The 16319-nt window shown below is 30.1% G+C and overlaps 2 protein-coding genes across 6 annotated transcripts in view; one reads left to right on the top strand and one right to left on the bottom strand.

Moving 5' to 3' along the window:
- Window positions 1-906: 906 nt before the first annotated feature.
- Window positions 907-16319, bottom strand: part of LOC129919581 (uncharacterized) — a 68589-nt gene continuing 53176 nt past the window's right edge. For all 4 annotated transcript variants that reach the window (XM_056000512.1, XM_056000514.1, XM_056000513.1 and 1 more), the window contains 8 exons: window positions 12196-12286; window positions 11927-12130; window positions 9547-9784; window positions 9116-9219; window positions 8890-9042; window positions 8551-8722; window positions 8309-8459; window positions 907-2423 (listed from right to left, as the gene is read on the bottom strand). In XM_056000512.1, the coding sequence (XP_055856487.1) occupies window positions 1348-2423; window positions 8309-8459; window positions 8551-8722; window positions 8890-9042; window positions 9116-9219; window positions 9547-9784; window positions 11927-12130; window positions 12196-12286 (2189 nt within the window). In that variant the 3' untranslated portion in view covers window positions 907-1347. The remainder of the gene's footprint in view (window positions 2424-8308; window positions 8460-8550; window positions 8723-8889; window positions 9043-9115; window positions 9220-9546; window positions 9785-11926; window positions 12131-12195; window positions 12287-16319) is intronic.
- Window positions 15433-16239, top strand: LOC129919583 (general odorant-binding protein 56d-like). 2 transcript variants are annotated; one of them, XM_056000517.1, is made up of 3 exons: window positions 15433-15515; window positions 15657-15781; window positions 15846-16239. In XM_056000517.1, the coding sequence occupies exons 2-3, from the start codon at window positions 15734-15736 to the stop codon at window positions 16173-16175; spliced, it is 378 nt and encodes a 125-aa protein (XP_055856492.1). In that variant the 5' UTR covers window positions 15433-15515; window positions 15657-15733; the 3' UTR covers window positions 16176-16239. The 2 variants fall into 2 exon arrangements, with proteins under 2 accessions (XP_055856492.1, XP_055856491.1); XM_056000516.1 differs by having other exon boundaries at window positions 15502-15781.

The following is a 16319-nucleotide window of genomic DNA, read 5'->3' as shown; positions in this document are numbered from 1 at the left end:
AGTGATTGAATATAATTCCACTTAAAATAAAAATAATTTTAATAATTTTTTATTATTTTTGTTATTTTTTTCTTCGACCACGGGCATACATTTTCTAAGTGTCTGAATTTAAACAAATTCCCTTAGAATATTATAATTCACAGTATATTCATGCTGTGAGTTTTATATAGTGTCGGTAAACATCGACCAAAATAAGGCGTCTTAGTAAGGGTACGACAGATCTAACTGATGAGCCCACTGTCGTACCTGGGCGAAACGCTTTATTAATTTTTAATCAAATCACTTGAACTTATATTGAATTTAAGGGCAAGGGTAATATTTCAAAAACGAGATGTGATCGAATAAGTCCGTCTTTGGATTCGAGTTCGGCCACCGAAACCCTTTGAAAAAGCATAGTTTAGTCTCGGCACCAAAAACCCTGCATAAGTACTTGTGGTATTCAAAGGTTTCTTAAAAGAGCATTTTAAGGTGTTAACATACCTAGTGCTTAAGGAAATGGTCAAAGAGATAAAAACTCTTTGTAATGGACCAAACAATTTTTGTTTTCCTTTATACAAACTTCATCGACAGCTTCTGCAACGATGCAAAATTGGTAGTGATTTTAAGGGAGATTTTCATATAGGTAATCAAATCACTAAAATACAAAAACAAATCATAGTGCTGCACATATTAGACTTGTATATGTTTATAATATAGGTATGTTTTGATTTTCTGAAAAAAATTTTCGGGGGGGGTTAAACACCCAAAACCCCCCCCCCCCCCCCTAAATACGGCTATGCCATATCCATATTCAAAAAATATTAAATATATTTATTAATTAGTGTTCTTTATAGGGTGATTTATCTCAGAGACCGTGGAGCCTTTGTCTATAAGGTATACGAAAAACAATACAAATAAACAACAAAATATCTACTCATATTTATTATTTTTTTTTCATTTTCGCTATAAATAAATAAATTACAAATATTTAACTTTACTTGCAAACACTATTCTTAAAAAATATATTTTAAGTATATTTTGATTTAATTTTACAATCTTTAAGTATATTTTGTTTAAATTTTACAATTTTATTTATTTTATCAATTTGTTTTTTTTTTTGTTTTATTTAATTTTAGTTTCGTTTAATAAATAGTTTTATTATAATAATAATGATTAGTAGGTAGGTAGTAGTTTAATATATAATTTTATAGTAGTTTTAAGAGGATATTAGTCAAACTTGTTCCTCATTTGGTGGTTTACAAAAACAAAAATAAAAATCTTAACTTTATAATAAAACAAAAAAAGTTCCTTTTTTCATTTTTGCTAAAAAAACTTCGGACACTCTTTAACAAACCGTTTATTTAATATTTAATTATTATTTGTCTTTCCTTCCAATTGTGCTTGTAGTTGTTTGACATTCCTCCCGCCATTCTTCTGCTTTTGAAAGAACGCATTTATGGAACTCATTGATCGGTATTCCAAGTTGTCAGTGAAATTTCTATCAATACTGATACTCTGATGCCTTCCCAAAGGATTTCTCATCTTAGTTTCGTTGTATTTTTCCAACAAGTGCAGCAGACAATCCTTGGTCGTGTTGGCCGCTTCTTCTAGGTTGACAGTTTGATGCTTGTCTGGTGATCCGATTGGTACATCACGACTCATTTGATTTACACGGAACTTAGCACGTCGCATGCTTGCTTCTGACGAACTTGATGTAGATGTAGCTATGCTACTGATCGCATTCTGAATGGACTGAGCTTTGAGCCCATTTTGCTGAATTTTCGATGATGTTGCTGTGGGAGGCCTTGTATTAAGGTTTCCATTACTCAAGATTTTAGGAGTCTCCTCGATGGATTTCTGAAGGCGGACGGACAGTGAACTTACTTTGGTTGAGTTCATTGTTGCACTTGTGCTGGAGGTAAACATACTATTACTTGTAAAGTTCGTCACTCGGCTTGAGGAGTCCTTTATCACAGACGAAGAACTACTACTATTGGTTGAGCTGGTGCTGTTTATGGCATTTACACTATTTGGATCTTCATTAGTTGGCGTTGTTTCTTTGATTGTATCTCTGTCACTTTCATTCCCTAACTTTGTATTGATTTCAGCCAACATAAGCAAGTGATCAGAAAGTTTTCGGATCTCATCAGCCAAATTAATTCTTTCACCACTTGATCGACGCCCAAGTAGAAAGTTTGTATCTGAATTTCTGCGGTCGAACGAGTGAAGGTAACCACGGAAACCTTTCATCGTTGGGCTGGTCGCTCGAGGTTCACCAGTTGGTGTTGGCGTTTCTGGAGGTGTTTTATTGAAGACGTCTTGACGCTCAGAAACAGGTGTCAAATCAGTGTCACCGCTGATGATTTCTTTGTCGTTGTCGACATTGTGGTTATCGTCGTCATCGGCAAGTGTATTTAAAGATTCGCAAGGCGATGGCGAACATACTGAAATGAGAAAGTACTTTTATTATTTTTTGTATACAAAAATTGCTATTTCCCTAAATTGTATGATATTAAAGTAGAAAAGAAATAAATTTTTGTCCCTAAAAAGGTAATAAATTAAATTTTAAATTTGCATTTACAACTTTAACGGTGGGTGAAACTTGTTGAAGTGATATAAAAACACACTTAGTAGTTAAATTTTCAAATAAAGTATCATCTAAATTATTAAACAAATATGTATGTACGAGTATTTCATTAATTATTTCAACGGCCATCAAGAGGTTCTCTTTATAATCAATTTGACACTTCTCCAGTAGTGAAGTTGATGCTGGGCACAGCATGTTTTCCAGAGAGTCATAAGCCTATTTAACAGGCATAAATTATGTGTCCTTTCATAATTGAAGAGACTAAGAGGCAATAAAAAATACTTTTTTATGACTTAACTTTTGCCATTTGCTATGCAAGGTGGTTCTTTTAAGGTGAAAAATTTGTATAAAATGTTGGAAGTTTAGACAGGAATTGGCTAATATGGCATAAATAAATCAAATCGTGTTAAAGATTGGGTGGCTCTTTCTATTGTAGTTTTTTTTTGTGACTCTTATAACAGGGGTTGTTGCAGACAAAAAAAAAAAATGAAAAACAAACTTTGAGCATGATTAAATTCAAATATTCTTTAACATTTTATAAAGTGCAATAAGTTATGTATGCGTGTGAATATAGGCTAGTCAATAAGAGATTAAACTAATTTTCTTTATGAAAATTAATAATTCTTGGATGTTAACAATTAAAGTTATTTAAAGTATCCCTTTGAATTATTGGAGTTGCTAAAGCTAAAAAATTGAAATATTAGGAAGCACAGATTTTGATAATCTTTTTTTTTTCAAACTTTGGCGTCGGCAATTAAAAATACTTTAACCTCTTTAGGTTTAAAATATTGCAGATGTTGCCATATTATTTCCTAAAATTAAAATTAAGTTTTTGTCAACAAAAACAATTTTTGTTTTCATTCATTTTTGTTCAAATTTTTAAAAATATTTGAAAAGAACGGACGGACATACAATACCTATAAAGTTATACATTTTTTTTTATGACCTTTTTTCAAACGTTTGCAATTAAAACCTCTAACCTCTATTATATATTTGTTAAAAATTGCCGCTGCTGTTTTTTTATATTTTAATTAAGGTTTTTATGTTTAAATTCCTTAAGTTAAACAAGTCAAAAGATTGTCTAGATTATTTAATTAAAAAAAAAAGAATTAAACAGAAATGAGGGACAATAACGATGTATTTTCTCTTTTTCTTTTTTTTTGTAAATATTATGTTTCTTAATATTCTAGATGCTGGCGTTTTCTTCAAATTTTTTTTGTATTGTCATTTTTTTCAAAAATTATTTGTGTTTGAAGTCAATTTGTGAGAATCTGCTTCTACCGCTTAAACGATGTTTTGCCGCTACTTATATTTTATTTACCCATCCTTCTCTAGCTCACGGGAGATTTACGATACAAAATAGGGCTGGTTAACTGTTTAAGTTTTATTTTATAGAGAATAATATAACGTGTACGCCACAGTGACCCATCCTTATATAAGAAGATTTATGTGAAAATTCTCCTTTGATCCTAAATTTTAGCTACCTACCAAATTAAAGCTCAAAAACATCTAAAAAGTTATAAACTGTTTATACTGTATACATATTTGCATATTTGTATTTACCTATCTCAATAATATTTAATAATATCTTATTTTCTTTCAATCGACTAATGCATTTGAAATATGACTACTTTAAATATTTCGATCCACGATATAATGCCTTCTTACAAAAATACTACTTACAATTATTAGGAGCTTTACAATTATATTAGCCACATGTGTAACACTAATGGGATGAAACAGCTTATTTGCTATATTAACTGATGTCAATTTTCATCAAACCACACGCATAAAAATAAAGGACCTACCGAGAGGTTTCGTCGGTGGGTCAATTTAAATTGTTTAAAATTACCATTTTATAAGGTTATTTTAACCAATCAACTTGTTTATGTTGATGAAGAAACTCGGCTAAAACTTGAGATATTAGAAAATTTAACCGAGAAAGTGGGTAAGATTAAATAATTTTGAATAACCGAGTCAACTCGTGTAATTTTAACCGCCATTTTTAGGAGCGGAGAAGGTGTAGGTAGGTCGTTAAGGTAGGAAAAAGGATGAGGTAGGAAATTGGGAAAGGAAGTGTTTAGAAAAGGAAGGAAGGAATGTTAAGTTCCAAGGGGCGTGGCCTGCTTGCGATGCACGGCATAAGCTAGCCGGATGGGGGGGGGGGGGGGTCTTGAACCCGAAACTTTACCTCACCTGCAAAAAAAAAACATAAATCAGGCCGAGAACAAAAATCGAAAAAAAGAACCATTTTTGACAGATGTGAAAGCAGACGTACTTTCATCATATCAAGGGCACTGCGGATGTTAGTGCAGTGTGGCCTATTCCTTCCAACCATGGAAATCCGCGGCCATGTTTGGATTCCCCCAAAGATGGTGGATGATCGGTTTCAGATCATACCATCTTCACCGAAACTCAGCTACCGTGCACCCCTGACAAACGTCTTCAACCAACTCCGGATTTCACTAATATGAACTACTAGTTTGCTGGTTTTATATTAAAAATAAAACAAATTATTAAAACAACAAAGATTTTGCTAAGAATTTTGTTTTATATTTTTTTTTTATAAGAAATAAAAAAACACCCTAGCACATACTCAAGTACCTATATCTTATGAAAATAACAAGCTGTGTTTTATTGATAGCTGAGCATCATCCAAACATATTCTATAAAAAAAAATGCTATTTCATTTATGTAAGTAAAACTGTAAAACTACTAATTTCACTGGGCTGCTCGAAAATTCTTTATATTTTTAGACTTACTTCCACCACTACAAAAAAATTCACATTAATTTTTTTATGTGAAAGCAACTATCAAATAAATAATTATAATAAATATGAAACCAAAATCAATAAAAACACACCACTTACCTGCAAATACCATACTAAATTCAATACATAAAAGCTCTAACAAAGAAGACCTATGAAAGTGTGATTGAAACATTATTTAAAATATAAATACGTTTTGTAGGACCCAGCGGCATCCAAAATCTGGATTAAAGAATAAAAAAAAAAACTTATTGAACCTTATTGCAAAATTCTAGCTTCTCCATTTGTTTTTAGAAATCGTTTAAGGTATTTGTCTTGCCAATTATTATTTTCAACTCATCTTAATAACAAAATACATCGCTGGATTTTAAAATAAATATGAGTTCAATAAATGATTAAAAATTAATTGTGAGAAAATAAATAATAATCAGAATAGCTAAGGTTTTTTTTACCTAAATTAAATATTTTATACATTTTATACAAAGAAAATTGGCGAAGCTTTGCAATAACTACTAAAGGTCTAAATCATTGGTATTTAATTCAGATTTTGAGGGTGTAATAAAACTTTTAAATCATAACTAAGTTGAAGTCCATAGTTTGTCCCACATTTTATGAAAAAAATAAAGCTTTTGAAATACCAAAATTTTAAACCATAGTAAAAATTAATAATTTCATATACTAACTTCTTACAACTCTAAACATAAAGTATTAGGCACAGCTTTCGGCATTAATTATGTAATTCTTGTGTAAGTTTGTTATCTACAAAAAAGCTGAATACCTTGAAAAAAATATATGCAGACCACCTGGGCAGATGACATTACAATAATTCATATCATTTTCCGGTATCTTATTATAATAAAACATAGATTAAAAATCATGTGCGAAAATTTTGTGTATGGTGAGAATTTTTTTCAAAAACTGTGAAGTGTGCAAATTTTTTATTGAGAAGCGTTAATACTTCCAGTTTTTTTTTTTACTTTTTTTAAATTTAATTTATTATTTTTTTCAAAACAAATCCAATCTTTTTCAAATCAAGTTCAAAAAGCATTAAAACTTGTTCTCAAAAACCAACAAAAATTCAAATATTTTGGTTTTGTGACATACATGTTGTGTAATAAGCCATTAACGGCAGCATCCTTCTTTATTTAAACTATTTTCCTTTAGTAATTAAATTTAAAAGCTTGAGTCTGAAAATATACAGTACGAAATGTGTTAGAAAAGAAAAAAAAATATAAGCGGTAAGTAAACAAGGGCAAGGTATCTTGAAGTAAATTTATTTTTAAAAATAAAATATTTAATACTTTTCCGACCAGTCATCCATAAAATTTATTTTTAATGATGACAAACAATAACAATTATTTCGATCACTAAAAAAATCACATATATAAAAATGTAAGCATTGATTAACAGAATCAAAACAAGACTTGTTGTTTTTGTTTATATTTTCATTTTAGATGGAATCTTCTTTTGTCAATATTTTTTATGGTTTAATAAACAATAGCAATGTGAATACAAATATTTCGTACATTAAAATAACTCAATTCCAAATCAGTTGAACCCACCACAAGTAAGTTTGTATACAAGGTGAGGATCAAATTTAGTGTGAGCACTTAAAATAATTTTAAAAACAAACATCAAGAGTATCCGAAGAAATGGCTGAGTTTATAAACGTATGACTATCCGATTCTTACAATCACAAAAGTAAATAAAATGTACCTTCCTTTTTTAATTGTTTATGGTTTTTATTTATTTTAACATATTTTTTCTTAGAAACCGAATACACATTAATGGCCAATTTTTCAATAGTCAGATAAACCTCAGTTAGAGGTTATTCCTAGGAATAAAAGTTTTTTTTATATTGACATTTATTCCTCTGATAGTCTAACTGACGATTGAAAAATCAGGGCTAAGAAAAAAATAAAGTTTGTTTTAGTTTTTCTGATGCTACAAATCAAGCATTTACGAACTCACCCAATATATTTTAAAATCTACGAGAAATTTAAAGTAAAACAGGATTAAACCGATTCTTTTTTACATTGAAGGTTAGAAACGAATAAGATTGAAATTTTAAACTATTGAGTTATTAATTAAATGGAATAGATGAATAAAATATATAAAAATTATCATTAAAAAAAATCGACTTCTATGAATCGGAAGTTATATTTTGGTTTTCTCATGGATGCCATGATCAGAACCAAATTAATATGGGACCACACCACACAAAGAATCATTAAAATCGGTCCACCCAGTCGAACCTTCTGAGGTAACAAAAACCTGTTAGCATATCCCTTTGAGTCAAGAAAAATGTAGGTATATATGCTCTTAATTATGAAAGTGGACTAAGTCAAGAAAAATGTAGGTATATATGCTCTTAATTATGAAAGTGGACTAAGTCACTCCTAAAAAAACGATCAAATCTGACATAAAAATGATTATTATTTAACGGGTAAAGTTTATTTGTAAGTAAGCTTCTGTATTGCTCCTTCAGTGATTTCAAAAAAGAAATGCACTTAAATCGTTAAAAGAAAATTATTTAGTAAGTTTTTCTTTAAACAATGCAAAAAGTGATTGAGTCCACTTTCATAATCATGGGCACATATCTGTATAGGACAAATAAGTGAAAACTCTTTAATTTTTCTCTATAGCTGCGTACGGAAAAACGAAAAGCAGAAGATAATCTTCTTTCCTTGAAGATTTCGTTATGCTATTTTTGTATGTAAAAAATTGTTTCCCTTTAGCTGATGCATACTAGGCTTTACCAAGGACATTAATTATGCTCCGAAAAATGACGTCAAAATATTTTTCAAACTATGTATTTAGAAAGTTTCAACTAAACTAGAACTTAAAACCACAACTATTGTACATCACTAGAAATGGGTATATCTGGTTGCATATTTAGGGTTTAGTGTGAAGAGAAAAAAATAAATTAATTTTGCTAGGTTAATTAATTCAATTTCTCTAGACTACAACTTACCTCTTGACGAGGATATGCTTCCTGCTCTAGAGTCTCTTAAAGGTGCAATAACATTCTCCTCAGCATCAAAAACATACGGGCTGTTTGGATGTTCCTCCCACCGTTCAATAAAATTCTTTAAATTATCCTTTGTATGTTCTAGTTCTTTTGTCTGAAATAAGAACCCTTTGTGTTCAAAAGAATCCGGCTTCAAGTGGTAAAACAATTTTTTTTGTTTTGTGTTTTGTTTCAAATATCCTCACCTTATTAACCTCTCTAACATCCTCAATAACATCAGCTGGTACAGGTGACGGCGTTGATGCTTTTAATTTCGCCGGAGGTACATTTGTTGGCTTTGGTGAAACAATCGGTGGTGGCTTCGGTCTTCGTTTCAACCATTTATGCTCCAAGCATTCTGTGGCAGTCATCCTGGTGCTAAACATTAAGGTTGAGATGAATGAATGGAAAATTTTAATTAGCAACTAACAGAGCAACATTATAGTGGAAAGCACTCTTCACTCGGGTTACACATTTACTTGTTGTTTATAGCAACGTGAGCTGAATGCCTTCATATATAAAATCCCGCCAATTAGTCCTCTCACCTGCAATCCTTGACTAGTAACTTTGATATAAAATCCAAAGCCTCTGGGGACACATTACTGAAGGCTTCATCTTCAAAGTCATACTTGGCTATCGTTACATTTGCCATTGTTTCGATATCAGTCTCGCCCATAAAGGGTGATAAACCCGAAAGGCTGTGTGAAAAGTCAAGTATATTTTATATATGTATACCTACGAGAAGGGAAAGGTCTCTTTGTCTATACTTACAGAACATAACATATGACACCCACACTCCACATATCTGTTCCGTACGTTATGCAGTCGAAATTAACTACTTCTGGGGCTACGAATTCGGGTGTTCCAAAAAGGATCTGTAATAAAAACCGAAATGGGTAAGGCTTAATTTCTGTTTTGTATAGATGAATAAAAAGAGTGAGGGGAAGTGAAAGAAGTATTCTGGCAATTCCAAAAAGAAATTGGATTTTAAACCACATTTTTTTGCCACAAATGTCTGACTTTGTGACTTCGGAATTCCAAAAACCTCCTTTATGATAGCAATTAATTTGCCACTTGAAGGAACTGCAAATAATGTGTGAATGAAAAAATCAAATTCCATTTCTGGCAGGGTAGCTTGCAGTATATATTCGCAAGATTATTCGTGGTAAGCTGAGTTGAATTAATTTCTTGTTTAATTATACCTGCAATCGCTTGTCGGGATCAAATTTTCTGGCCAAGCCGAAATCGATAATTTTAATGCGATTTCCTTCTTTTGTCAGGCAGAGGATATTTTCAGGCTTCAGGTCCAAATGAAGGATGTTATTGCGATGGATGAATTGCATTGCTTCGCAAACTTGTCGTATAAACACTGTGCAGGTACGTTCTGTGAGGACAAATTCATCATCGATAACACGATCAAAAAGTTCACCACCTTCAACTCTGTGGAGAAATAAAAAAGAAAACATTTAAAAATTTGATGGGGTTAGTAGAGGCAAAATTTGAAAAAAATTGCTGTTTTATTATTTGTGGGGGAATGCTTGTTTGGAATGCATATACATTTCTGGAGAAAATTTGTTTTGTTTTTTTTTTTATACATTTTGAGGTTTTGATAAATGGAATATTATACAGAGTTTTAATTAGTTTTTGATGTTTTCAAAATGTTTGTTTTGCAACAATGGCTATTGATTTAATTAATTTTTGATATCGTGTAAACCAAGTTGCCCCTATTAGGGTGGAGTTATAGTTTTGACTGTGACAAGATATTAAACAGTTTTTTTGAGGTCGGGAATAACTGATAGAAAAGGTTTCAGTATAGAAGTGTCAAATTAACCGATTTAGACTTTTAATATCAGAGAAGTACAAAGAAAGTCAAAACCGTAAGTGAGAATCTTTTTGGTTGTCCATTGTTCGCTTAGTTTTCAAAATAATTTACGAAATACCTCAGAAATTCCATCGCTGTGGTTTCGAGACTTTGGTCTCTCTAAAGTTGTTAAATGATTTTAATATACGATTTTTAGTTCTAAAATTTGATGCGAAGTTCAATCTCTGGACCATTTTTTGGGACGAGGCTTTTGTCTCATTAGATTTATTATTTTATGGACTGGCCTACCTGTAAATCTAAATGGCAGATTGAATGTTCAATGTTCATTCCTTCGATTTCGAAAAGTTGCATTTTTCATTAGAGTCAAAATGTGAAAAATTGGAACAAATTCGCCTTTTGAAGGATAAAATTCCCCACTGCCTACATTATTTCAAAAAAATTATTTTGATACGCAATTAAGACTAAATATTCTGTTGGAAAGCATTAGACATAAAGCATAATCTCATTAAATAAATTATTAGTTTTTAAGTAGTGTACATCATTTTGGTCAAAAATTAGTCTTTATGAGCTAAAACTACAAAAGATTGGAAAATTAGGATATTTTTGCTATTTTGCATTTTTGACAACGTTACTTACGACACGCGCAGTATGTTTTTTAGAATATTATTGAACTATAAGTGCCAATAACTGTGCCAAATATCAGTCGGATTTGGGTCACATTGATAAGATTACTGGACTTAAACGTTCTTTATCCTCTCTGTCTTCACACCTATTTTTTTAATAAATGTTGTCATAAATGGGTTTAACTGATCAAGGACGAAATTTCATCGTTCATCATTTAAGTATTTGTATTGTATTTTGTGTAATGATTGACGCAAGGACATTTTTTTACAAAATAAATATAGAATATGAATATTTTCTTTATTTTATTTTAAATGGCATTAAAAAATATTTTTGTTTTTAAACTGGCTGAATTGCTGCCAAAGCTTTCTACAATACTACCACTTTTTCAGTCTAGCATCTACCACTAATACTAATCCATAACGCATCTTTGTAAATATTACAAGCAAAAAAAAAAAAACAAGCGAATTAAATTATGCTTTTGCGATCTATAAGTACAGCTTTTCATGCTCAAAAAAACACCTTACCTTGAATAAATTTTTATTATCTCAACTATTCATTTGTATATTGCAAATATTGCACGAAAACCAGATAAAGAGAAGTGTCCTCCCCAAACTATATTTGGATCGTAATTAAATATATTTCTCAAAAACATAGTTATCCACTTTAAATTAATCTGAACTTTGCACTCCATTGAATACCTACAATGGTTTGGTTCCAAAACAAAATGTCTGACAAAGTTCTAACCCTATTTTGCACCCCTAGAGGACTTAATTTGTAGCTAGACGTGCGGAAACAAAAATGGAGGGCAACAAAAAAAAAGACCTTTGTAAATGTCCAACAAAACCGTGTGCTAGAAAGAACTTTCGAAAACGAGAAAAAAAAATGTTTTAAAAAGGTTCCCAACCAACTTCGTTATAGGTACTCTCGTTTTACTCAAATATAGTAGAATGAACAAACTTTCTCCTAGTTTTTTTTTTCTGCAACTTTTTTCATGCAACATGTGCTTCAAGGGAAATGTGGAAAAGTTGTGTGCCTGTTCTGTTCTGTTTTTTTTTTTTTGTTTGTTTGTGATTATTTTTTCATTTCGTTTCTAACGGTGTGTTAAACTATTTTCTTTAAAATGTAGATATCCTTACAATTCCAGGACGACACACATCATTTTCTGATATTCGTACGCAGCATACAACTGTATGATGAGATGATGCTGCAACGAGTTCATTATTTCCACCTCACGCTCCACATTTCGTCGGTCTTCACGTTTTGGTATAGGTACGAATTTTGCCGCCAATTTTAAGCCACTGGCCTTCTCAGAGCAACGATAGACTGTGCCAAATTTCCCCCTGAGCAAGAAAGAGAAATATAAATTGTTTAATTTTTTTTTTAAGTTTCGCGTTCGCAAGCTCACCTGCCAACTTCGCTAAGCATGTCGTAAATTCCATTGGCATCGACACCTCGTTTGATTGTAACATCGCGTGGCGGGAAGGCAGGTTCAAGGACTAAAAGAAAAAAATGAGGGAAAGAGAACTATTTAGAAGTGTTTATTAAATAATAATAAAAAAAATTTATATTTATGAATCTGTGTACATTAGGGTGGTCCTTATTTTACGCTTTTGCAAATATTTAGTGCGACGCCGCCGCTTCGATTGGTTCCAAATCAGGAAAAAAAAAATACCCTATTTTTTCCATATTTTTATCTCTAACCCTTCCTGGGCCTGTTTTGATAAGAAGTTAGAGCAAGGGTGATATTCTGTGCCAAGTGTTGGGTAAATGGCGGATGTTTGATCATTCATACGTATAAACTTCTTAATGAAATAGGGTCAGGAAGGGTTAGTAATAAAATTTTGAAAAAAATTAAGGCACTTTTTTTCCTGATTTGGAACTAATCTAGGGGGCGTCCCCAATTTTTTTTTTCCTAAGGACCAAACTAATGTACATAATTATATTTTTTAAAAATTTTGTTTAATTTTTTCAAAAGCGTTTTTTTTTTTAGAAAAATATTTTTAAAAAATAGGTTTAACCATTAAGAAGAAATTTAACACAAAACGATTAAACGTTATACGTCGGAAGGAATGGCGTACCTTTGATTAAAAGAAAAGAATTATAGTTTTTATAACAAGAAATCTCCCATTCTAAAGCTTTTTTCACAAAAAAATAACTTATTAAAAAAGTATAAATGTTTGTACAAGTTTCTTCTTTTTAGTAAAAAAATGGTATTCGATTTCGAAAAAGGAAATAATTTTTAAAATGCAAATTCAGAAAATATTGTGTCAAAGACACGTTCCTTTGGTTAAACTGAATGCATTTTTCTAAGTATCTAGATACATTTATTGCAATACATCGCATCGGTACTATATCTACCTTAAGCCAGTATTTCAAGACCAAATTCAGCAACAACTTATCTACTTGAAGTCCTTTTTTTATGCCTTACAAATTTTTCTTCGAGATTTGAAATATGTATAAAAAGATCAAAATTTTAAGTCACCGGATTGTTTGATTTACTGTCATAATAAATTTCAATTTTTGATTCATGGAAGTGTTCCAGAAATGCAGATTTTGGTATATTAAGTAAAACACAATGGAAAACACTTTACATTCCAAAACAAATAACCACCTAACTCAAAAGCTTGATTCTTTCAAAAAGTTGTACCTAGTTTCTGAGTTTTTAAAATATTCAAAAAATAAAGGAAAAGAATAAGATGCTTAGTAGAACTGTAAGTTTCTGCATTCGAGCCAATTTCACAAGAATGCAAATTTTATTTCTAGTTGGATGGCAGCACAGATTTGTTTGAGTAATGTCTATGATTTTATAAATAGAGATAATGTGATATCTTCATTCGTGAAGAAAAGCTCAACAATGATTAGATTTGAATATTAGTGGAGTAACTAAAGCTCAAAATTTGGCAATATTAGGGAACCCGGCCGAACAGCTTAGATTTTGATGATCTTTTTTTTCAAACGTCGGTAATTAAAAATACTTTAAAGTCTATAGATTAAAAATTGCCGGTGTTGCCGTTTTGATTTTTTTAATTTAATTGAAGATTTTTGTGAACAAAAACAAATTTTTTTCAAAAATTTTTCTTAAATTTCATAAATTAATTGATGCCAAAAGATTGTCTAGGAAGTTCAAGGAAAAAAAATATATGGGAGTGAGGGACAATCTTCCATAGTTCAAGCGATAGATGCAATTTTCTTATTAATTGACTTCAAACACAAAAAAAAATATTTGGACACAACGGCAACACCTACAATATTCAAATATACATTTTTTAAAAGCTAGAAGCTTAGTCATATATGTAAAATTAAAATTAAGTTAATTGAATGAACTGCTTTTGAAAGAATGTTAATTGAACTCTGATTTTTGAAAAAAAAAAATTATTGAAAAAATTTTAACATGTCGTTTTTTAAACTTGGTTGTAATATAAAATGCATTTATTTTCAAATTTTTTTGGCCGCATTTATTATTATTTCAAATTATAAAAGGAAATGTCAATATGTATTACGGTTTATGAAAAAAATTAAAAAGTATTTCGTTTTCGAAGAACTTTTTTAATAAAAGTTTTGAAAAAAAATGTAACTTATTTTTTTTTTTAAAGTTCAACATCTAAGCATTAAATTATTTTTTATTCATTTAATAACCCTTACTGTTGAAAGTTAAATAGCAAAAATTTAAAGTTCCTATTTACCACAGTCTTTGAGAAAATTAATTATTTCAATGCAAAAATTCAGTTAATAAAAAAAAACCATTGAAATTGAAGTAATTTTTCATTTTTTTCAAAAGTGTGATATATTTTACCTTTTTTGCTTCGAAATTCAACTTATAATATTTATGGCCAAAAATTTTTTTTAAATAAATTCATATTTTATTAGAAAAAGTTTGGAAAAAAGTCATTTTACATTTTTCTAATAACATTTTTTTTTTTAATTCTGAGTTTGAGGACCATTTTTTCAAAAAGTCTTGATTAAATTTAGTGGATTTAAATTTAAGAGATATGAATGAGCTTCTGGCTTTTTAAAAATGTATTTTAAAATATTGTAGGTGTTGCCGTTGTTTTCAAAATATTTTTTTTGTGTTTGAGGTCAGAATGTTAGAAAATTGCATTTATCGCTTAAACGATGGAAGATTGTCCCTTACTGCCTTTTATATATTTTAATTAAATTACTAGAGAATCTTTTGCTATCATTTGTTTTATGAAATTTAAGCAAAAAAAATGGTTTTGTTAAAAAAAAATTAATTTTAATTTTAAAAAACAATACGGCAACACCGGCAATTTTTAATCTATAGACTTTAAAGTATTTCTAATTACCTACGTTTGAAAAAAAAAAATCGTCAAAATCAGAGCTGTTCGGCCGGGTTCCCTAATAATTTGCTTTAGTTACTCTACTATATTGTGAAAATCAATTTCAGTAACAATCCATTGCTTATTAAGAATATTTTCAAATTTTTCTTAATAACTTTTCTATTTAAAAGGACAAAGACCAAATGCCAATAGTGTATAGATACAAAACATGTATAGTTAAATCTAAAAACATATAAAAAACCCGTTACGTAAATCATGTGTGTTAAATAAAATAAAAAAAATATATACCAGGCAAAAGTTCATATTTCTATTTGAACAAAATGTAAGCCAGTCATGTAAAAACTACTAAATTCAACTATTCAGAAATATTTTCAGGTAAAAAAAAATATAACAAAAAATAACTGTCAGAGCAAATGAATAGTTTACGGTTAGTTGCCTTGTCACATTCAGGCTATAAAAACATCGATTAGATAGAAAATGATTTATTTTCCTAGCTGCACAAAAGCTGGTCAATTTATCCTCAATTAAAATCAACAATTTGTATACGAATTGGCATTTTCATTTGCAGCTACATATATATTAGGTGTTACTGGCTTCAATGAAAATTCATTTTTATTGCCAAATAGTTGGAATAAAGTTATCAACATGACTAGCAAAATAATTGCATTAGTTCTTATTGTGTTTGTGTTTCAGGTAGGTTGATGTTGAATAATATTGATTCGTTGTTTCAAATTAAAATACATTTTTTTTTTTCAAGTGCATGGTAGAAAATTCTCAGTGTACTATAATGAGTTGTATCCCATTATCTGGCATTACAGAAAATGAAGCAGTGGCACTTTTACACCGAAATTTAACTCAAATTACACCAAAAATCAAATGTTTTGGAGCTTGTATGGTAGAAGACTTGCATTTAATTGATGGATGCAACTTGAAATATGAAGAAGCTAAACTAAATTTTGACTTGGAAGGACAATCAAATATGACTTTTGCTTTGGATGAATGCAAGAATAGTATTCATAGCAGTGAGCGCTGTGAGTGTGGGTATGAATTGTTTAAGTGTATGGATGATGTTTTTAGCAAAATGTAAAATTTTTCAAACAGAAAATAAAAAAAAAATATATATTATTCAAATCAAGAATATCACCCACATATTATAAAATAAATTAACTACATTTTAAATGTTCAATAATAAACATGCACCTTAACTCTTGAGCATAAAAATTGATTTTTT

The sequence above is a fragment of the Episyrphus balteatus genome, chromosome 4 (assembly GCF_945859705.1).
Source record: "Episyrphus balteatus chromosome 4, idEpiBalt1.1, whole genome shotgun sequence".
Taxonomy (NCBI): Eukaryota; Metazoa; Arthropoda; class Insecta; order Diptera; family Syrphidae; genus Episyrphus; species Episyrphus balteatus.
Note: the sequence above shows the minus strand (reverse complement) of the source record. Positions and strands in the feature narration are given on the sequence as shown.

Excerpts from the sequence above, each read along its gene's own strand:
- LOC129919583 (XM_056000517.1), top strand. The coding sequence starts at position 15,734 with ATGACTAGCAAAATAATTGCATTAGTTCTTATTGTGTTTGTGTTTCAG. Across the intron at positions 15,782-15,845 it reads TTATTGTGTTTGTGTTTCAG|TGCATGGTAGAAAATTCTCA; the intron begins GTAGGTTGATGT and ends TTTTTTTTCAAG.